Source organism: Myotis brandtii, unplaced genomic scaffold (genome assembly GCF_000412655.1).
Source record: "Myotis brandtii unplaced genomic scaffold, ASM41265v1 scaffold341, whole genome shotgun sequence".
NCBI lineage: Eukaryota > Metazoa > Chordata > Mammalia > Chiroptera > Vespertilionidae > Myotis > Myotis brandtii.
Window position 1 is genome coordinate 251,891 of NW_005363130.1, and position 21,141 is coordinate 273,031.

General features: G+C 36.3%; 1 protein-coding gene across 1 annotated transcript in view; it reads left to right on the plus strand.

Moving 5' to 3' along the window:
- LOC102261090 (MAM and LDL-receptor class A domain-containing protein 1) overlaps window positions 1-21,141 on the plus strand; it is a gene marked incomplete at its 3' end in the record, with an annotated part of 431,828 nt that overhangs the window by 50,933 nt on the left and 359,754 nt on the right. Inside the window, exons 6-8 of the mRNA XM_014543905.1 lie at window positions 4,600-4,696; window positions 16,464-16,565; window positions 17,173-17,319. Coding sequence (XP_014399391.1) covers window positions 4,600-4,696; window positions 16,464-16,565; window positions 17,173-17,319 — 346 coding nt within the window. The remainder of the gene's footprint in view (window positions 1-4,599; window positions 4,697-16,463; window positions 16,566-17,172; window positions 17,320-21,141) is intronic.

Here is a 21,141-nt window from a genome sequence, read left to right on the forward strand (position 1 = left end):
ATTCAAGAATATTTAGTATCTGAACACATGATGGGGACAGAATTAGTCATCTTTCCTGTTTACTTAGGAAATAATATTAAACGTATACTACTAATTAAGAAAACTCTAATATAATAAATATCATTATAAGAGTTTCTGTTCATGAAGTTACTTGTATAATCCAAGTTAGGTTCACATGCATTCACTTGCTGTCAAAATTTTGTGTATTTTTTTAAAATATGTTTTTAGTGATTTCAGAGAGGAAGGTAGAGGGAGAAAAAGATAGAAACATCAATGATGAGAGAGAATCATTGATTGGCTGCCTCCTGCATCTCCCCTATTAGAGATCAAGCCTGCAACCAGGCGTGTGCTCTTGACGGGAATCGAATCTGGGACCCTGCAGTCTGCAGGCTGATGCTCTATCCACTGAGCCAAACCGGCTAGGGCCTGTCAAAGTTTATTTAAGATTTAAATCAAGTAGCTCAAGTGCTGACCCCTTCACTCTCTTCAAAGGCCATCTTCTCTTAAAATGTTAGGGCTGAAAGGAATTTGTCTCATGTTTACTATTGGACCAGAGCAGGCCAAACTTGACTTTCCTGATGCTGCCAACTCCATTATCTATGTTGTAATCTGCTTTGATTTTGCCACTTTTTAACTTTTATTATTTCCCCTAACACAGTTAAAACGAGGAGGATGTTTGGGGAAAAATATCCTTTGCCCAAGTTTTGAAGAAAACAAGGAATGTTAAACACCACTTCCCTAAGAAATACTACTACTATACCCCAACACAGCCTCTGATCACAGGACCGGGCTTTTTAAATCATCTTGGGATTCCACTTTCTTATATGTTTCAACCCATCCCTCTTTTTGGGATCTCAACCAAAATCCCTGGAAAATCTTTTTGTAGGAATATATGTAACTAGATGATCTAGTTATGCCTGGTGGATCTTGTGTTTTGTGGCTACTGAGAGCCATTAGTAAATTCCCCTACACTTAGAGAAATAGAAAAACATTTCCTCTTGTTGGATCAGTGCGCTCAAATGGTAACCAATTTTCATACTAACTTTTCTTCAGTTATACGAAGTTAACAATAACTTAGTAAAATCAATAAGTACGTTATATGTGTTACAAACTCTGATGAGGAGAGGGTTCAAGGTAAGAAGGTAATTTAAATTTAATTTACTTTATTAGATAATGTGTGAAGATAGAGGATTATAAATAGGCATGGAAAGAAGAGAGGGTTTCCTAGGTCTTGATTGATTGGACATGGGACTGAAGGAGAAAGTAGTTCCAAAGGTCAATTTGAAGTTTTGAGCATCTTCGGGTACTGTTATGAATAAGAGAGGGGCTCATCTCCCCCAGTTGCTAGTAGAAGTGGGATTCTTGGAATAAGCATTTCTGGAAGCCCCCATGGGAGGATGAGATATTGTAGAAAGTTTTATTTACTTGGAACTACACCCTGGGTTTTTGAAGTCCCATTTTCCTTAGTACAGTCATAAAAGAAATAGAGCTCTACTGGGGTTTCAGTAGAGCTCAAATCAGAGCCAGTGTCTAGAGTCTTCTTTCCATGTGGGAGCCATGTCTAATCCAGCATCAGGATAGCTTAGCTTGTGTTTCCCGCTGCAGATCATTGGTACATTGCATATGGGATCTGCCTGCCTCTGGGCTGTATGGGAGAATGCAAGGAAGCAGAAGCAAAAGAGCCCAAGGAGTCACAAGTCACATGCCAAGAGTAACAATAGAGAGCAACAAGAGAGAATTCCTTTGTTAAGGGGGATTATGCATTCCCACATTTTCATGGGCTTGCAGTAGCCACACTCATTCTGGCCAACCATCTCTGTCCTCAGGTGTGATTTACAAGCAAGTGTCTTCCTTATGTCACCCCAAATCTACTGGGCATGTGTTTATGTTCCCTGGGGAGGGCAAAGTTGCAGCTTCCTGGTGAAACTGCCCAAATGACATGCTATAATTTCTGGTTTTCCCTTTTTCCTTTCCTATCTATCTATTAAAGAGGGAATATGCAAATTGACCATCACACCATCACAAAGATGGCGGTGCCAACAGCGGAGGCAGGGTTTCCGTAACACAAGATGGCTGCACCCACAGTGGAGGCTGAGTTCCCATAACGAGCCTTAACAAGCAATCAGCAGGGACCTGAGGTTGCAGGGCGATGGGCCGGGGCAGGAGATCTGAGGCTGCGCCCCCCACCCGGTGGGGCTTGATGGGAGACCTCAGGCCATGCTGCCCACCCTGGCACTGGGCTGAGGGACCTCAGGCCATGACCCCCATCCCAGCGCCAGGCAAGGGGACCTGAGGGTGCACTGGGGGACCTGAGGCTGCACCTCCCACCTGCTGGGGTTTGACGGAGGAGCTGAGGCTGCACCCCTCACCCAGCAGGGCTTGACCGGGGACCTGAGGCTGCCGGGCCAGGGGACCTGAGGCTAGGCCCCCCACCTGGTGGGGCTTTACAAGGGTGGGGCCAGCTGGGTTTGGATCTCGCCCAATGGGGGCGGGGCCGGCTGGGTCTGGGTCTCATGTGATTTTGAGGCACCATGGGTGAGCAGGGACTTGACTCTGGGTTCCATGGCATGCCCCAGACTCTGACAGGAGGAAGATTTTCATATACATTTTACTAATTTTCTTTCATCTCTGACACTTCTATTATAGAGAAAGGGCAAATAGCAATATTAAAATATTTCCTCTAATTAATCCCCTTCTAATGTGCATGAATTTCATGCACTGGGCCACTAGTTATTAATAAGTAGCTAATTACAATGATATCAGTACCATTGTCAGAGAGTGAAGGTCAGGTGACAGGTCCAGTTCAAAGGGAACGAACATTATGAATTAGAACGGACTTAACACTATCTGAGTGAAAATGCACAGCAGGCTGTGGAGATGTGGGAGGAGAGCCCAGGAGAGAAGTTGACATTTGTGATGTAAATTTGTGTTTCATCAACCTGGGTGACAGTTGAAATCCTGAGGCTGAATGGGTTTGGGGAAAGAGTGCGGAGAAAAATAGAAGAGCCTGATGATTAGTTAATACCTATTTCTACTTATCTCTTTTAATATGCTACTATAGGTGTGTGTAAGCTTAGCTCAGCAATGACTGGGGAATGTATCTATATGAAAAGGCTTTCAAGAAGAATGAAATGTTAATCTGCAGAGAATAGATTTTTTTTCTGTAAACACAGTATTCATATAATAGCTTAAATATTTTAATAAATCTGTTATAATAGTTATTTAAATACTAACTATGTATTAAGTGACGCTGTCCATATAATAACTCATTTATCCTTGTAAATGGTTTATCACATAGGTAATAGCCTCGTTTTTGTCAATACCCTTTTACAAAGGAAAAACCGAGGCACAGACCTCTTGAGTAACTTCTCCAAGGTCAGGTTGCTATTCAGTGGTGTAGCGGGTACCTGAACCCAAGTAGTCTGCTTCCAAATATGCACTTTTATCACTCTTCTCTACTGCCTTCATATAAAACCATCCCTACACAACAATCTTTGATAGATTGGTCCTGCTTTTAAGTAGGCACACGGTTATTCTGTTTTGTGAAGAAAAGTTGACTTTTTTAGGGCTACTTATTGACAAGTTGCTCAATAGGTTATGGATATTTCTCTTCATATTTTTAACAGACTTGCAGATAGTGTCTGGTTTGATCAAAATGTATCAGTGCACCATGTTGTACAGGAACATAGGAGAATGCAGCACACCAAATGATCTGCTGGGGTTGACTGCATGCAGACCTGTTGTTAAGCTCAAAAGCAGTGCTGACTCTTTAAAATAATAAAATGTTTATATTATAAACAAGGCCTAACAATGAACACAAATTTAATGTATCCATGAATTAAGCCTAAAATGTCAATGGTATTTTTAGTAAGGGTGGGATAATACTCTTTACCAACACACCTCCTTTCTTTTGATTTAAGTAATTAAGAGACTGGAGAGTAGTTTTTTTCTAAGTTTTTCAGATTAATTATACCTAAGTATTTTCTCTTGGTGCAGACGTGGGCTAGCTGCACATCACAATATAATTTTCAGTTATTGTAACAGTAAGTCACTGAACAACCATTTCTGGTCAATGTCTCAAGCTATGTTTAGATCATGGCAGAAAATGTGGAGGATAGCACAAGGACATCCAAGGCAAGACTGTGAGTAAAATTCAGAAAACCAGAGGTGAAAATGTGGTAAAGTTGTGAAATGCCAAGAATAGAGTTCAAGATGGAGCATGGATACAAAAACTGAAAAATACTAAGTAGTATGAACACATGGGAACCAAACACAGAGGATGATTATAGGGCAGAAGCCAGGTGAATATTGTATCATTTCACAAACATGTTACCTAACCTATGCTAGACATGTGAGACACAGAAACGACTGTACTTTTTCCAGTCCTTTCGCATTTACGCTTTGATCCCTTTCCACTTGGAATTGGCATGGTCACCCAAGTGCTTCTAGGAAGTGATGTTTCTTATTTGTAGGCTCTCTACCTTAAGATTGTGAGATAGTGATGTTCTTTGCTTTTTATTTTTGTTTATTTCTTTTGTATTTTTGGGCAGGTTTGTTTTCCTTTAAGCTTTGCAAATAATTTTATTTTATTTCATGTAGGTTGTTTTTCAAGGTCAACTGATTTCAACTCATGAACAGGATGAAGTCATAGCTATTGATGATATATCTTTCAGTTCAGGCTGCTTGCCTGCAAATGGTAAGAACTTTTTATCATTTTGATCCTCATTGTGTAGAATAAATTCAGTGCAATACAAACTTTGTAATGACTTTGATCTGCTCTTTATTTTTGCCTGATGTTTTAGAGTGTCCTGTTTTCCATTGTGTAATAAATTGTCTAACAATGACTAGATCTATGCCAGAAGTGAATATAGGCTATTCTTCACTGACTCTGATGCTATAAAGAGTTGAAGGGGATAATTTAGTTTCAGATTTGAGATCTTGTAGCAGTGTTTACACTGGCTAGTTAAATCTTACCAAGAGAACTCTTTCCTTTCTAGCAAAATGAGAGAAAACTGACCTCCACAGACTTGAAATTGAGTTCTTGCAGAGTTGATGTGATTATTACATTGAGAGACACAAATGGAGACATTATAACAAGTTATAATTTATTTTCTATTTAAACTGAGATAGCTACATTGATAAACTACATATATCAGATCTAAAAATGATCCATATTGGTCCCTTATATTAATTGAATAGTATTCAATTCCCCATTCACATTGTTATCAATAGAAAAGATCAATGTTAAAATTTAATTTGGTTAGGTAAAATGAATGTAGTCTAATAATCAAGCAAGAAATATATATATATAGATTTTTTCCTTTCTAAATTTTTTCTTACTCTAGTATGATTTATCAGAATAAAGATAGTTACTTTTTAGAGAGGATTCCAAGTTCTAATTTGGTGTAAAGATATGGTAATTGTAGTAAATATTTTAAGAATAGAAGGGATGGATCGAGAGAAACCAAGGAATCTTGATAAATGGTGTCTGTATTGTGCTTGGGTTTTAAACAGCACTCCTACTTATAGGATAAGAGCCTACAAATATGTAGCACCCAGAACAAGATAGGGATTTATAGGAATTGTTGACACTGGAACACATAAAGGTCTCTTTCATCTTTGCATTTTTTGTAGTCAGCATATCTTAGCTAAGAAATCACTATATAATAAGTTGAATAGAGATAAATTGAAATGGAGAATTTCAAGGGAACAGAATATAACTCACTCATTTCTAGAAGTAAATGATTGAAGTATAAACTTCAATGCCTTTTTACTAAATGAAGATAACATTTTTAGCTTTATCAGAAGGAATGCAATATATCAGGATAGAACACATGGTTAACTTCAGGGAAAGCAAACTCTAGTGCAGGGGTGGGCAAACTTTTTGACTCGAGGGCCACAATGGGTTCTTAAACTGGACCGGAGGGCCGGAACAAAAGCATGGATGGAGTGTTTGTGTGAACTAATATAAATTCAAAGTAAACATCATTACATAAAAGGGTACGGTCTTTTTTTTTTTAGTTTTATTCATTTCAAACGGGCCGGATCTGGCCCGCGGGCCGTAGTTTGCCCACGGCTGCTCTAGTGACTACTCTGCTATTTAAATCTCCCCTAATATGCCTTTCTCTGTTACCCAGCATGGTATTCCTGGGTCCAGAGCACAGTCAGCTTATGCTTGAGTTTTAATGAGACTTCTGGCTCCAGACCTTGATCACTTCATCAGTGTTTTGATATATCTCAGCTTCATAGTTTCTACAGAAATTGGAGTCCACCAAAGTGATCCCTAACTAGTCCTAATCATTGGCCATTCTAGCTAATCACTCTCAAAGGTGAATAAGGCAATAAAATCAGCTATTGGTTGGACTTTCTGAACTGTTAGGAATTTAGAAATGACCTGCTGTCATTGAAATTATTTCCATTACAAATTTACACAGGAGCATGCTGGGGTTGTGTTTTGGAATTGAGATCACCTGCAATAGGACTCTACTATTATTTTAAGCATGAACCTTTTCCTTGGGAACCAAAGCCATTTCCCTAATTACCCATGATACATATTCTGGGCCAAAGGCCAATGTAAATGAATCACAATAAATTACAAAAGACAAATACCAGATCTTTTAGTAAGCACTCAGAAGAGCTCTATAGAATTATTATAGAAGTAAAAAAAGCAATAGCAGTAGAAATAAGAGCATCAGAAAGTTAGACATTAAAGGAAAAGTTGTGGTCCTATAGAAAAATATTGCAGCCTACAATTTCTACAATAATAGTTCTAGATAATGTTACCATAGTGTTTTTGAGATGGTGTGAAAATAAAGTTCACAAAAGTTGAGGCATGAGTTTTAAAGATAACTATTGGATAGACCTTTCACATGGATATTAAATTGATACAAGACTATTAGATTCAGAGCCAAAGAAGAGAACTAAAAAAAAAGAAAGAAATCCAAGACTGAAGTCTTCGATGAATATGGACAGCAGTATGGATGACACATGATACCCAATAAATTGGGGATCATTAGCCAAGACATTTTTATACATGGAAGAATAAATCAGTGTATAGGAGCAACAATGGGGATTTAGAGAAATGGCAAAATTAATTTTAGGCCTTGTGTTTTATGGGGCATTGGAAAAGGATGTCAGCCCTTGGGAAAGGTACAACGGAAGTGATCTTACAGAAAAAGCTAGTATTCAGGTAAGGTCACATCGTGTGTTCTTTAAAAGTATGTGAAGAAAGTTTTGTATTTTTTTTCTCAGAGTGAGCAGTGAGGGGAAAACAGTGCTAGGAGTATTAATAATGGAGAAATAGGATAAAGCATGATGGGATAGGGTTGGCATTTGGATAGAATTGCATTTTGTAAATGTCAGGAATGTGAGAGATGGTAAAATTATGTAACATTAAATTTCCAAATGAGGCTCTCCAGTCAAGTTCTGGCACTATCATGATAGGCTAAATTTAGGTAATCATCATAATGACATGGAGGAGTGATTGATTCTGGGCTTCACTGCAGACCTGCTAGAGGGGAATCACTGAGGATGGGGCCTGTATTTTAAATAATGTTCTCAGGACATTTTTTGTGAAGCTAGCCAATCTCAGTTTTAAGAATAGAACTGGTATTTGGGATGCTATTTTTATGTTGATTATTATACTTGACAATGACTGCGCTGGGTCAGAGCTAGCTATCTAGAATCAGAGGTTTCTGTCTCATGCAGTCCTGGTGATTATGGTCAGGATAGGGGAGCATCAAAGACGTTAGGCAAAGCCAATGCAACATGTTTTGTATATCTCCATCAGAAAATCCTACTCCAGTGGAGGGTAGAGTTAAGAATGTATTTGGATGCAAGAAAACAGAAATGTTCTCTTAGGTGACTTAAGAAAATAGAGGAGATAGGTAGTTATGGTATAGTTTCTTCAATACACCACATTAGATACTATTTAGTACTAATTATTAAAGTCAGGGAATAAGGAATTTCCTTGGTATTTGCCTGATGCTTGTCATTTGATGGTCCCAAATGACTGTTGAGGCTCTGAACATCTCATAGGACAGGAAGAAGGAAGAAATGGGAAAAGTCCATGTTTTTGACCATGTCATTGGCTAGACAATTTTCATGGACTTCCATCCTCCAGCACTGTGAGAAAATAAATATCTGTTGTTTAAATCACGTGTTCAAACCGTCCAGTATATGGAACTTTGTTGTGGCAGCCCAAGTAAACTAAGATGTCTACTCATCATGATAAATAATATGTTGATATAAGATATCAAAAATCAAAATTAATGAAAAACTCAATATCAATGATGAACAAAATATAAAATTATTGAATAAAGACAGGATAGTATTATTGAAATTTTCAGGCTCTGATTTGGATTGGTCATGCTCTACTGGAGCCACAAAACAAAACTTAAGAATTTTAAAACAATTGAAATCATATAAAATATATCCTCTGACCAAAATGAAATTAAATTATAAATCTGAGAAATCCACAATTATTTGGAAACTAAATTATACACACTTAAATAAAACATACTTCAAAATAGCCAAGTATTTTGAAGTGAATTAAAATGAAAGTATAACACTAAAATTTGTGTAATACAGCTAATGCAGTGTTTAGAGGGAAATTAATAGGTATAAAGTTTTTATTAGGAAAGAAGAAAGATCCCAAAGCAGTAATTTAACTATCCACATAAATCAAGTAGAAAAAGAACATGTTAAAGCTAAGTCACTTAATAATGGAATTAAAAATGGGAAATAATAGAGAAAATTCTTAAAATGAAAAGTTGGTTCTTTGAAAAGGTAAATAAAATTGGCAAAATTCTAATCTGATCAAGGAAAAAAGAAAGCAGACACACATTAACAATATCAGGAATGAAATAGGGGCTAACATTAAAGACTCTACAGATATTAAAAAGAATAATAATGAAGGAATATAACAAGTAACTCTCTGAACATAAATTAAACAATTTATATGAAATGGGCAAATTCTTTGAAGGTCACAAGCAACCAAAGTCACTGAAGAAGAAATTGATAATCTGAATAATTTTATATTCATTAAATAAATAGGAATCGTAGTGAAAATCTTCTGTTAAAGAGAACTCCAGGACCATATGGTTGTAGTGGAAAATTGTATTGAATATTTAGGGGAGAAATAACACCAGTTTTATACTTTCTATTCCAGAAAATAGAAGTGAACACTTGTCATCTTATTCTGTAAGAGTGGCTTTACCCTAATCCCCAAACTAGACAAAAATATTATAATACTAAACACCAACATTTCTATCACAAAAAAATCTTTACTAAAATATTAGCAAATGGAACCCAGTAACATATAAAAAAGATAACACACCACAATCATTGGGAAATGCAAGGCTGGTTCAATGTTTGTCAAGCAATCACTGTAATTCACCATGTTGACAGACTAAAGAAAATAAGCACGTGATGACCTCAATAGATTCATAAAAGCATTTGACAGCATTCAACCTACTGTCATGATTATAAACCTCAGCAAAGTATGAACATTTTTAATGGAATGAAGGGCATGTACAAAAACTCAACAGCTAACATCATACATAATGATGAAAGGATGAATGCTTTATCCCTAAAACTGAGAACTGAGCAATGATGTCCATTCTTAACACTTCTTTTCAACAGGAAGTCGTAGCCAATGCAATAAGGCAAGACACATAAGTAAGGCATGCAAGTGGAGCAGAAGGAATTAATCTATTCAGATTTGCAAATAACACAATTGTCTATAACAATATATCATAGAATTTATATTTTAAAAAGCTTCTGAAACTAGTAAATGAATTTATCACAGTAGTAGGATACAAGGTCGATATAAAATCAATATTGTATTTCTATAGTATGGCAATGAATAATTAGAACTCTGTTAGAAAAATGGTGCTATTTGTAATATAAGCAAAGTAAAGTCTTACATATAAATCTAACAAAATATATGCTGGATCAGTTTTTTGAAAACTCCCAAACATTGGTGAATGACATCAAAGAAGACCTGATTGAATAAGTAGAATTTAATGAATTTGCAGATAATGGCTCTCTGTTTGGTAAAATTCATAAAAGTAAATACCAAAAAGTATGAATATTACCTACCATATGTAAATTAAAAGGACTTTTTAAAAGTAACTTTTTAATTTTAATTTTTTAAAAATTTATCTTTATTGTTGAAAGTTTTACAGCTGTCCTCCCTTTTCCACCCCAGTGACCCCCTCCTCCCTACTCCTACTCCTTCCCCAGGTCTTTTAAAGTTAGAAAAATTCTGATGGTGAGATTGTATTACATAGATTTAGTGTAGTATTATCTTTAGAGGGAAAAAAACATAAGTTTATTATTTTATTATATGTACTTTTTACTATTGAAATGTCAATGATCTTCATAAAAATGTCAGGTATAGGTATTTTAATGGTTTCTGAACATTTTGCAAGGTGGACAATAAAACTAAATTCTTTTTATAATATTAAAGAAATATTTTAGACTATTTTCACACCTTCAAATAGCATCATTGTTAATGACTGGTTTTCTCAACACATAAACATTCACTGTACATTTATTGAATAGGAGGATCTCTGTAAACTGCCAAAGTAGCAAGTATGAGGGAAAAAAATCAAGGTGACTGTGACTAAATAAGAAAGTGCTTAATCACTGCTTCTTTAATAACATTAATCCTTGAATAAAGGTTTATTATAATTTTTATAAAAATTGAATGCTGTGGCCCATACTCAGAATATTTTGAAGATTCTGTGAATATTTTTAGATTGGTCTGTCGGGACTTTGCCTTTGTCAAATATATAAATACCTCAAATATACAATTCATCTCTTAATGAGAATCTGAATGATGCATGTTTTATCCAGTACAGTTAAATAACTAAGAACCTAAGTACCTTTTTCATCTTATTAACTTCTAGCTACCCTTTAAGATCTAATAACTGTTCACTGAAATCCATTACTAATTTCTAATTTAAGAAAATTGACAAAGAGATTGCCTAAAGCTCCTGGAGTCAAAAGTGAATGTCGATGATAACTTTTACTGTAGTGGCCTTGAGAATTCCTTCTCTACCATCCAAGTCTGGCCAGTTTCACATAACCTGCTTGTACAAGATTAGATTTGAAGGATGGCAGGCTCTAGAAATGTGGCCTCATTGGTATAGAGACCTTAAAATGTTTGGCAAAGCTTCATCCTACTGATCATGTATCATTAATGGAGAATTAAAAAACACACAAAATAATTTTCTACAACTACATTGTGGTGCATGTTAGAATGAGAGAGAAAGAGTGTGAGGAGGGAGATAAAATGATTACCATAAATACAAATAATTGACATTTTAAATAGTTCTGAGCTCTGGATAAATGTGCTAAATAAAAAATGCTGTCTACGATATTAAGTGAATTACAACTTATACCCCTATGCCATTGTTTTTATGGTTGTAAATTCTAGTTTTGGAGCCAAAGGTAACAAAAGTGGTTGACATTGATTAAATATATTTAATATCAATAGGTACAAGCTAGATTCTTAATTCTTGCAATTTATACTTGCCTGTTTTGCCATTTTTGTTTACAGTACCTTTGTTATTGTTTTTTTGTCTTGTATAAATAGTGAAAAACTAGAGATAATATACAACATTTAATTAAACTATAGCCAATATTTAATTATGTAGCTGTGAGGGGGAGAAGATTTGTAGCTATTGTACAAAACTACAGAAATTATAGTTTTGTTTCATGGTAATTGTTATTGTGCCATGTTAGCTTCATTTATTGCCCACACTCCCTTAATTGCATATGCAGTTTTATTTTTAGTGGCTCTTCCATTCAGGAGGCTTAGAACATTAATCATTTGTAAGCTTTCATTATGAAAAACCAGATTATGGATGTTATTCGCAAATCATTTTCATAACCAATTGCTTCAATTTTATTTCAAATAGAAATGCAAATAATTTATATAGAATATATGGCATTTAAAAATTTTTGTCAAATTTTTCTTAAGTCATTTATTTATCCATTCACTAATTAAGTATATAATGAGCACATATGTTGTGCCAAAGAAGTTTTCTAAACTTTGGGGAGACAGCAGCAGAAATAACAAACAGTAATTCCTGCATCCATGGAACTTAAATTTTAGTCAGAGGGAGAAAGATAATAAACAAATAAGCAAATAAACAAAAAATACATATTTTATGTCAAGTGGTGATATGTGCTATGGGGAACAATAAAACAGAAAACCAAGATAAGAAGTGCTACAAGTGAGGGTGAGATGAAGTTTTCGAGTAGTCAGGCATGGTTACATGGAGATCATAGTTACTGTGCAGAAAAGCCAAGTTGTTGAGTGAGCAAGCGATGTGTGTACTGGAAGTACCATAAATGCAGAGTTTCTCATGGTTTATATGAGAATGATCATGGTAAAGACTTTTGTGCTTACTTTATGAAGGCTACTTTATGAAGGCTAGAAAGCCAGGGAAGGATTTTGAGCAGAGGAGACATGATCTGACTCACATATTGGGAGAAAGGCAGAAACAAGGAGGCGAAAGTTATTATAATCCAGAAAGAATGCTGTTACCTTCAACAGTAGTAGTGGAGGTGGTAGGATACAGTCATATTCTTAATGTGTTTTCTAAACAAAGCAAAGATATGCTGATGGATGGTATTTGTACAGTAAGAGAGACGGGGATGACTCCACATTTCTTGCCTGATTTATAAGGGTGGAGTTGTCATGAACTACAATGGCAAAGAATGTGGGAGGAGAAAGTTTGGGTAGAGAAAATGAGAACTTGAGTTTTGGAAATATTTCTATTGAGATGCTTGTTAGTTAGCCAGGTGAAGGAGCCAAGTCATCAGGATGATATTTATATTGGAGTCCAGTAAAAGGTCTGGGCATAAGATATAATTTTATGAGTCACTTGCACTTAGGAAAAATTTTAAAGGTGTGACACTAGGTGATACTAACAAGAACATGACTGTAGAGAAGAGATCTAAGGACTGAGCTCTAATGCTACTTTGTGTAACCTTGAGGAGACACAGGAAAACAAAAAAGGAGTCTGAGAATGAACGGCTAGTAATTTAAGAGGAAAACCAGGAGAAAATTTATGTATTAGAATCTAGGGAAGAAGGAGGGTGATCAACTAGGCCCAGTACTACTATATGTCAGGTATGTTGGGGAGGGGAAATTAAATACTAGATTTAGCAATATAGAGGTCAACCTTTACATATGCAGTTCCTGTGGAGTAGTGGGGTAAAAAAAGAAGGAATAAAGTTCTGATACATGTTACAACAAGAACGAACCTTTAAAACATTAAATGCTAAGTTGAAGTCAAACACAAAAGGTCAATATTGTATGATTCCATTTACTAGTATATGGAATGTACTGGGTAAATCCATATAGACAGAAAGCAGATTACTGGTTGCTAGAGGTTTGTGGGATGAGGGAGGAGAGAATGGGGAGTGACTGTTCATGGTTATGCGTGTGTTTTTTTTTTTTTGTATAATGAAAATGTTTTGGAATTAGCTACTGATGATGATGGTAGAACATTGTAAATGCACTAACAGCCATTGAATTGTATACTTACAAATGGTTAAAATGAATTTAATGTTATGTGAATCTTACCTCAATAAAAAGATGTTTGACAAAAACCTTATTGGAATGGATTCAAGAATAAATGAGGGGGGACAAATGGGTGTGGAGTCAGTGAGAATATGAAAAACTTAGAAAAGTTAGTTGGAGGGGGTTGTAGGGTAGGGACGTTTCCTTAGGATGGGTGAAATTTTGGCCACTTCGTGTACTGAAGCTATTTCCAAGAGGACATGCTAGTGTAAAGGAGAAGAGGAAATTGCTGGAATGATTTCTTAGATAGGCAAGAAGAGATGCATTTTCTATATGAATGAATGAAAGGAGTGGGCTTAGAGTGGAGCATGGCTAATTGACCCACGTTACAGGAGGAAAGGCATGTGGACAGCTGTGTAGGTAGATTGGTGGCGGCACTTATTAGGTTTTCTTCTGATTTTTCCTATGAAATGTGAAGCAAGATGATTAGCTGAGAATGATGAGGTGGAATGAAGGATGATTAACTGAAATGAAAGAGGAGGTGGAAGTTTAAGGAGGGGTAAAGGTCTTTGAATAGTTTCTAGGAATAGAGGAAAAAGAAAGATTTAGAAAAATGTAGTATGGCATTGCTATGATGCAATGAAATGAGTAGTCATGGATATGTAATTTTAATCATCATGATTGTGGACCTCTCTTCACTCAAGTTCTGCTGCACAGATGTAAATGGAGGAGATGGTGGGTTTTGTTTAGATCCAAGCCTATCCATAGTGATGCTATCAACTAGGAGTGCATGGGACACTCACCTGGGCCCTTACTACTTTGGCAGCCCCTGCAGACAAAGTTGTGACTGGACCAGCCCTTGTGGTGGTTGTTTTTAAGATTGCAAGATGCACCTTAGCAACAACCATCAAGGAAGTTTGACAAAACAAGCTTCATTACTCATAGGTCCTGGAGGATCATTTGGGGCCATACATTTAGGTCATAGTGGGAGAGAGAGAGAAAGAGAGAGAGAGAGAGAGAGAGCGCTGGCCAGGGTTTCTGCCTTTATTGGTACCAAGGGTGGGGGACCTAGAGTTTTGTGGGTCCACTCTTTATTGGTGAATTTAAAAAATAACAGCAGGGGAAGGAAAAGCAGGGTCAGTCCAACAGTCCCTTATCTAGGTCAACCAAGGCTTTCTTAAAAGGGGAACTTCATAGGTTGGGGCTGCCTGGTTCTTTATCTAGTTGTGTAGCTGGCCATGTGTTTATTCGAGCAGATGTCTTTGAAATGGGTGCCTCAGCAATCAACAGCTTAATGTTAGGCACTTACACGACAATCAAAAAGCTAACTATCCATTACTTGCACTATGTGGAGAATTGTACTTTTCAGTTTTTGCTCCAAGAGTATGGGGAAGCATGAGAAGAGCCAGGATGACTGGCTGTCTAACATCTGTAAGAAAGGAAGAGAGAACATGAGAGAGGATGAAAGGAATTGATAAGATTGTAGGACCATTAGCTGGTAGGGCCTGGTGCTGTCAAAACATTGTTGCGGTTGAGATATGAGAGGGAGTGAACTGGAACAATGGGGATGAAGGTTGTGGAGTGAGTCACTTGTAATTAAGATCAAGGAAATGTTATTAGTAATGATAATCCTCCGAGGATTGGTGGCAGAGGTCGTTTTTCATCAGGGTTCTCCTTCACAATCACCAATAAGAAGAAATCAAGAAATGAAGAAGAAAAGAAGAAATGAAGATGAATATTGAAATGACAAAGAATGACAGTGAGACAAGGGCTGATGCCATCAGGACTGAGCTGTAGTGCGTAGTCTGTAGATGACTGCAACAAACTGGCACAGAGAGTGAACCCTTTGATGTCCAGAGATTCAAAGCTGGGTATTTAGGAAACGGAGTGAGAATTATCTGGAAGTGGCTACTGGTACAGGAAGGACACCTATCCACTTTTGAGTTCTGTATTGGGAGGGCTGTGGGAGGAAAGGAGGCACCGTTTGAAAGGGCTGCAGGGAAAATAGTTCCAGGGCAGATCCTGCTTCCAGTTAAAGAAGACACTATACGTTACATCTGATGCATGTACTATTATCCTTTTAATAATAGGCTGTTAGTTTTCATGTTCAGACAAGTTACTTTGGTGGGGATGAAAGATTTGGTTTTAGCATTCACCACAGAGATCTGATTAAATCCCAGAAGCATTAGCATGGTTTATATATCCTTTCTTTGTGTAATGGGTCCACCTAAGGCAGTGATGGCGAACCTATGAACTCATTTTTTTGGTTGATTGTTCTTTGTTAAATGGCATTTAAATATATAAAATAAATATCAAAAATATAAATCCTTGTTTTACTATGGTTGCAAATATCAAAAAATTTCTATATGTGACACGGCACCAGAGTTAAGTTAGGGTTTTTCAAAATGCTGACACGCTGAGCTCAAAAGGGATGATGCTGCCATAAAGAAGATTTGGGTGGAAATGCTTTGTAGAACAAGTGTTAGTCCTTTATAATAAAAGCCTAATATGCAAATCGACTGAATGGCAGAATGACCGGTCACTATGATGTGCACTGACCACCAGGGGGCAGACGCTCAACACAGGAACTGCCCCCTGGTGGTCAGCACGCTTCCAGAGGGGGAGTGCAGCTCAGCCAGAAGCTGGGCTCATGGCTGGTGAGTGCAGTGGCAGTGGTGGGAGCCTCTCCTGCCTCTGTGGCAGTGCTAAGGATGTCCAACTACTGGCTTAGGCCAGCTCCCCGGGGGTAACTGGCCTAAGCCATCAGTCGGACATCCCCTGAGGGCTCCTGGACTGTGAGAGGGCGCAGGCCAGGCTGAGGGACCCCCTCGAGTACATGAATTTTGTGCACCGGGCCTCTCGTGTCTTAATAAATGAATAACTCCCCCAGTTGCATCTGCATCTCACTCTTTAAATTTAACAGATGAAACTTTACCGTGTCAAGAAGCATCGATCACCAAGCAGGAACTATGCCATCCTGATACAAGTCTCTGCAGATTTGACTCTACAGATGCAGGATTAAGATGTAAGTGTTAAATTGGCGTACCCAGCTTGTTGGTGTGTGATCCATTCATGAGACTCAGATCACTAATAGGAATATAAGATACTCACTTGTTATTTGGTATTTGTTGACATTTATGCCCAAGTTTTAGCTGGAATGTTATTGGAAGATTGATTTATTCAACAAGTGAAATATATTAAATATGTCAATTTAAGGTGATATTACTTTGTAAAACAGTTCCACTAAAGACAATTTTGGAATTTTATACGTAATGATTCTTTAAAATCTCAGTGTGATTATGAATAGTCAATTATATAAATAAAATTATTTCCATAAATTAGCTAAGGTCAGATATTATGCTATTTAAAAAATAAAAACCAAAGCACTTGTCCAAGGAAAGATAGAAAATTTTCATTTTTTTATGGCAATGCAATGGTTCTCATTTTGGGGGATGCCCATCTGAGTGAACTGAAGAACTTGAAAAATAGAATTGCTGGTTCATTCTAAGGTTTATTGAACCAAAATTTCCAGATATGAATTTGTGTATAAACCCCACTGTAACACCAACCATGGCAGTAACCACTCTCATAGGCTGTGAGAGTCCACCAGGATCTTTCTCTCCTCTCTTTAGTGTGTCAGCCCTGTGGATTTGAATTTGATACGTGTGGCTGGGCATCAGAAGCACCTGCTGGGCACATTTCCTGGTTGCGCACAAATGCAAGAAGAGTTCCTGCTTTAGAATCTACACCTCAGCAGGATCAAAGTAGTGATGATGAAGGTAGGAATAAAAAATAATATCTTTTATATATTATTTTTAGAACTGTACTTTATTGTGACTGTATGCAGACATTTGATCAGGGTCTTGATGAACATACTGAGTATATTTTATTGAAACTATATTATGCCATAGATGTTGAAATGGAAAAATCAATAATTTCCAACAGTGTAAAGGAAAAATTACACTAGGTTAATTAACTATTTTAATTTGGTAAATTTTATTATTTTTTATCATCAGGAGATAATAGATTTTTCATGAACAATGACAAAAAAAGGTTTATCAACTCTATTAGCTCTCCCTATCCCTGCAGTATTGTCAATGAGTTTCTTCCTCTTATTCTAACACTAATTTGTCATTTCTGTGTACTTTTCTCTTTATTGCTTTGTTTTTTTTGGTAGGGGTATTGTTAGTTATTTTTAAAAAGTATAATCTAAAATTTTATTCCAGCAGAAACTAATCTATTTCCATGTAGATTTTATTGTCCCCATAGTTTTGCCTTTTCCGGGGTATCATATAGTTGGAGTCATAAAGTATAAAGCCTTTTGAGGTTGGCTGCTGAGTAATATGCATTTTCATTTTCTCCATGTCTTTCAATGGGCTCGATAGCTCATGTCTTTTTAATGCTGAATAATATTCCAATGTCTGGGTGAACCACAGTTTATCCATTCACCTACTGAGGAAGTCTTGGTTGCTTTCAAGTTTTAGCAATTATGAATAAAGCTGCTCTAAACACCCATGTGCAGGTTTTTGTGTGGATCTACATTTTTCATCTCCTTTGAGTAAATACCATGGAGCACAATTGCTGAATTATATGGAAAAGTATGGTTAGTTTTGTAAGAAAACGTCAAACTACTTTCAAAAGTGTCTGTGATCCCACCAGAAATGAATGATATTTCTGTTGCGCTGCATCCTCTCCAGAATTTGGTGTTGCCAGTATTCAGGATTTTGGCTATTTTAATGGGTGTGTAATGGAATCTCATTGTTTGCTTTTTATTTCCCTGATGACATATTATATGGAGTATTTTTATATACATATTTGTCATCTGTATATCTTCTTTAGTTAGGTGTCTGTTAAGATCTTTGGTTATTAGTCTTTTATATATAATGTTTTTATGGTTATTTAAAAACTTTGACATATATCTTTAATATTAAATTTCTTTAATAATCCTAAAGTGCTTCAATATGTTTGTCACTTTCTGGAATAGAATGAACTTGTCATAATTTAAATTACCATTTTTAACCCTCCCTTTTTTTCCCTTATTTTTTTCCATCACCATTCATCCCCCTATACCTTCTCCCACCTTCACCCACCACCCTTTTTAGGTCTTGAATTATAGTTTAATATTTTAAAAAATATTTTTAAGTAAATATCATTTGAAGCTATTATGTTTTCAACTGTTACAAGGATATATTTTATCATTTTCTTTAGTCATTTTTTTTGTTTCTATTATTTTATCCTCTCCCTTTCAGTTTCTTTTCCTTCTTGCAAAGGTTCACTTTTTAAATTACTACTTGTTTTTTATTTACATAAGATTTGTGGTGATGAACTTGCTTAGTATTTATAAACTTTAAACATTTTTAAATTGGCCTCACCCCTAAATAATAAGTTATGTGGTGATACAATTTTAAAATGAATGTCTGTTTATTTCCTTTCTAACTACATGGTGATAGTCCTTTTCTCCTGATATCTACTGTAGATTTGCTTTTTCTCTATCCTTCCTCCATTCTTTCCTGATGTTTTTCTTTGTACCTACCTCCTTGTTCAGTGATTTTGTTGTAGCATTACTTAGCTCCCTGATACCTTACCTGAGTAACAATACTAGTTTATGGTTTCATATTTCATGGCAATGCTTGGAGTCTTGCACATCCTGCCTCTTATAGCCCGAGGCAGTGAGGGAAGGTATATTTCCCACCTCAGTTTATGAGCAGGTTCCCTGCCCTAGCTTTTGCTTTTGTTAAGAGAATTTGACTCTTCTCCTTTAGCTTTTGCAAAATTTAAATTAGTCAAAATTCAAGCTACGACAGCCTGCTTTTTATCCTAAAGCCCATGTTCTGTGGTTTCAGCCCTGCTCGTCACTTGGCATATTTTTTTCTTTTCTCTTGAGATGGCATTTGACCTGTTTTTGCCTTTATAAAAATGTGTTTTCTATTTATCATTTCCTTGTGTATAGGTCCGAGGCAAAGTATTAACTTACTGTGCTATTTTCATTAAAGTCTAACATTTCTAATAAAAAGGAGTTTCATTTAATTTAAACTCATAGTTTTTAGAAGCTGCAGGAATATTTACTAACTTACAAAACAAGCATTTGAAAGATTATTTTTGAAAATTGAAGTTATAGAATTATGGAAATATCTTTGTATTGTCTACATTATTGAGTTAAACAACAGTCAAAATTTGTTTTAAGAATCAGATGAGAAGAAATTGATTGATAATATTTTTAGGTAATAAAAAATTCACAGGTGCCTTTAGTAAGACTATAGATATTCGATGCTTCCATCTAGTTTCTTAAGAAAGAGGGCATTTGAATTATATTCTGTCACACAAAAAAAAGATTCCAAATAGCCTCAGCAATCTTAAGAAAGAAGAACAAAGTGAAGGTATCACAATAGGTGATATAAAACTATACTTCAAGGCCATTGTAATCAAAACAGCCTGGCACTGGCATAAGAACAGGCATATAGATCAATGGAACAGAACAGAGAGCCCAGAAATCAGCCCTCCTCTTTTATAGGCAATTAATATTTGACAAAGGCAGCAAGCACATACAATGGAGTGAAAACAGTCTCTTCACTATATGGTGTTGAGAAAATTAGGTACATGCAAAAGAAATGAAACTAGACCACCAACTTACATCATACACATGAATAAAATCAGAATGGACAAAAGACTTAAATGTAAATCATGAAACCATAAAAATGCTAGAAGAAATTATAGCCAGTAAAATCTCAGACATCTCTCATAGCAATATTTTTGGTGACATATCTCATAGGCCAAGGGAAACAATGAAGAAAATATAAAAATGGGACAACATCAAATTAAAAAGCTTCTGCACAGCAAGGAAACCATCAATAAAATGAAAACCCTTTGAATGGTAGAACATTATTCCACTGGTACACCTGATATGGGGTTAATTTTCAAAACATATAAGAAGTTATACACTGAACACCAGAAAGAATAACAATCCATTTAAAAAATGGGCCCAGCTGGCATGGCTTGGTGTTGATCTTCAACCTATGACTAGGAGGTCATGGTTCGATTCCTGGTCAGGGCACATGCCCGAATTGAGGGCTGGGTCCCCAATGTGGGGTATGCAGGAGGCAGCTGATCAATGATTCTCTCTCATCATTGATGTTTCTATTTCTCTCTCCCTCTCCCTTCCTCTCTGAAATTAATAAACATGTATTTTTTTAAAATGGGCAAAGGACATAAATACTAGTAGACACTTCGCCAAAGAGGACATAGAAATGTCCAAACGACATATGAAAATGCTTAATATCACTAATCATCAAAGAGATGTAAATTAAAACTGCAATGAGATATCACCTCACACCTGCCAGAATGGCTACCATCAATAAATCAATAAACAATAAGTGCTGGAAAGAATGTGGAGAAGAGGGAACCCTCGTACACTGCTGGTGGGAATGCAGACTGATGCAGTCACTGTGAAAAACAGTATTGAGTTTCCTCAAAAATTTAAAATTGGAGCTGCCTCTGCTGGTGGGAATGCAGACTGATGCAGCCACTGTGAAAAACAGTATTGAGTTTCCTCAAAAATTTAAAATTGGAGCTGCCTTTTGACTCAGTCGTCACACTTCTGGGAA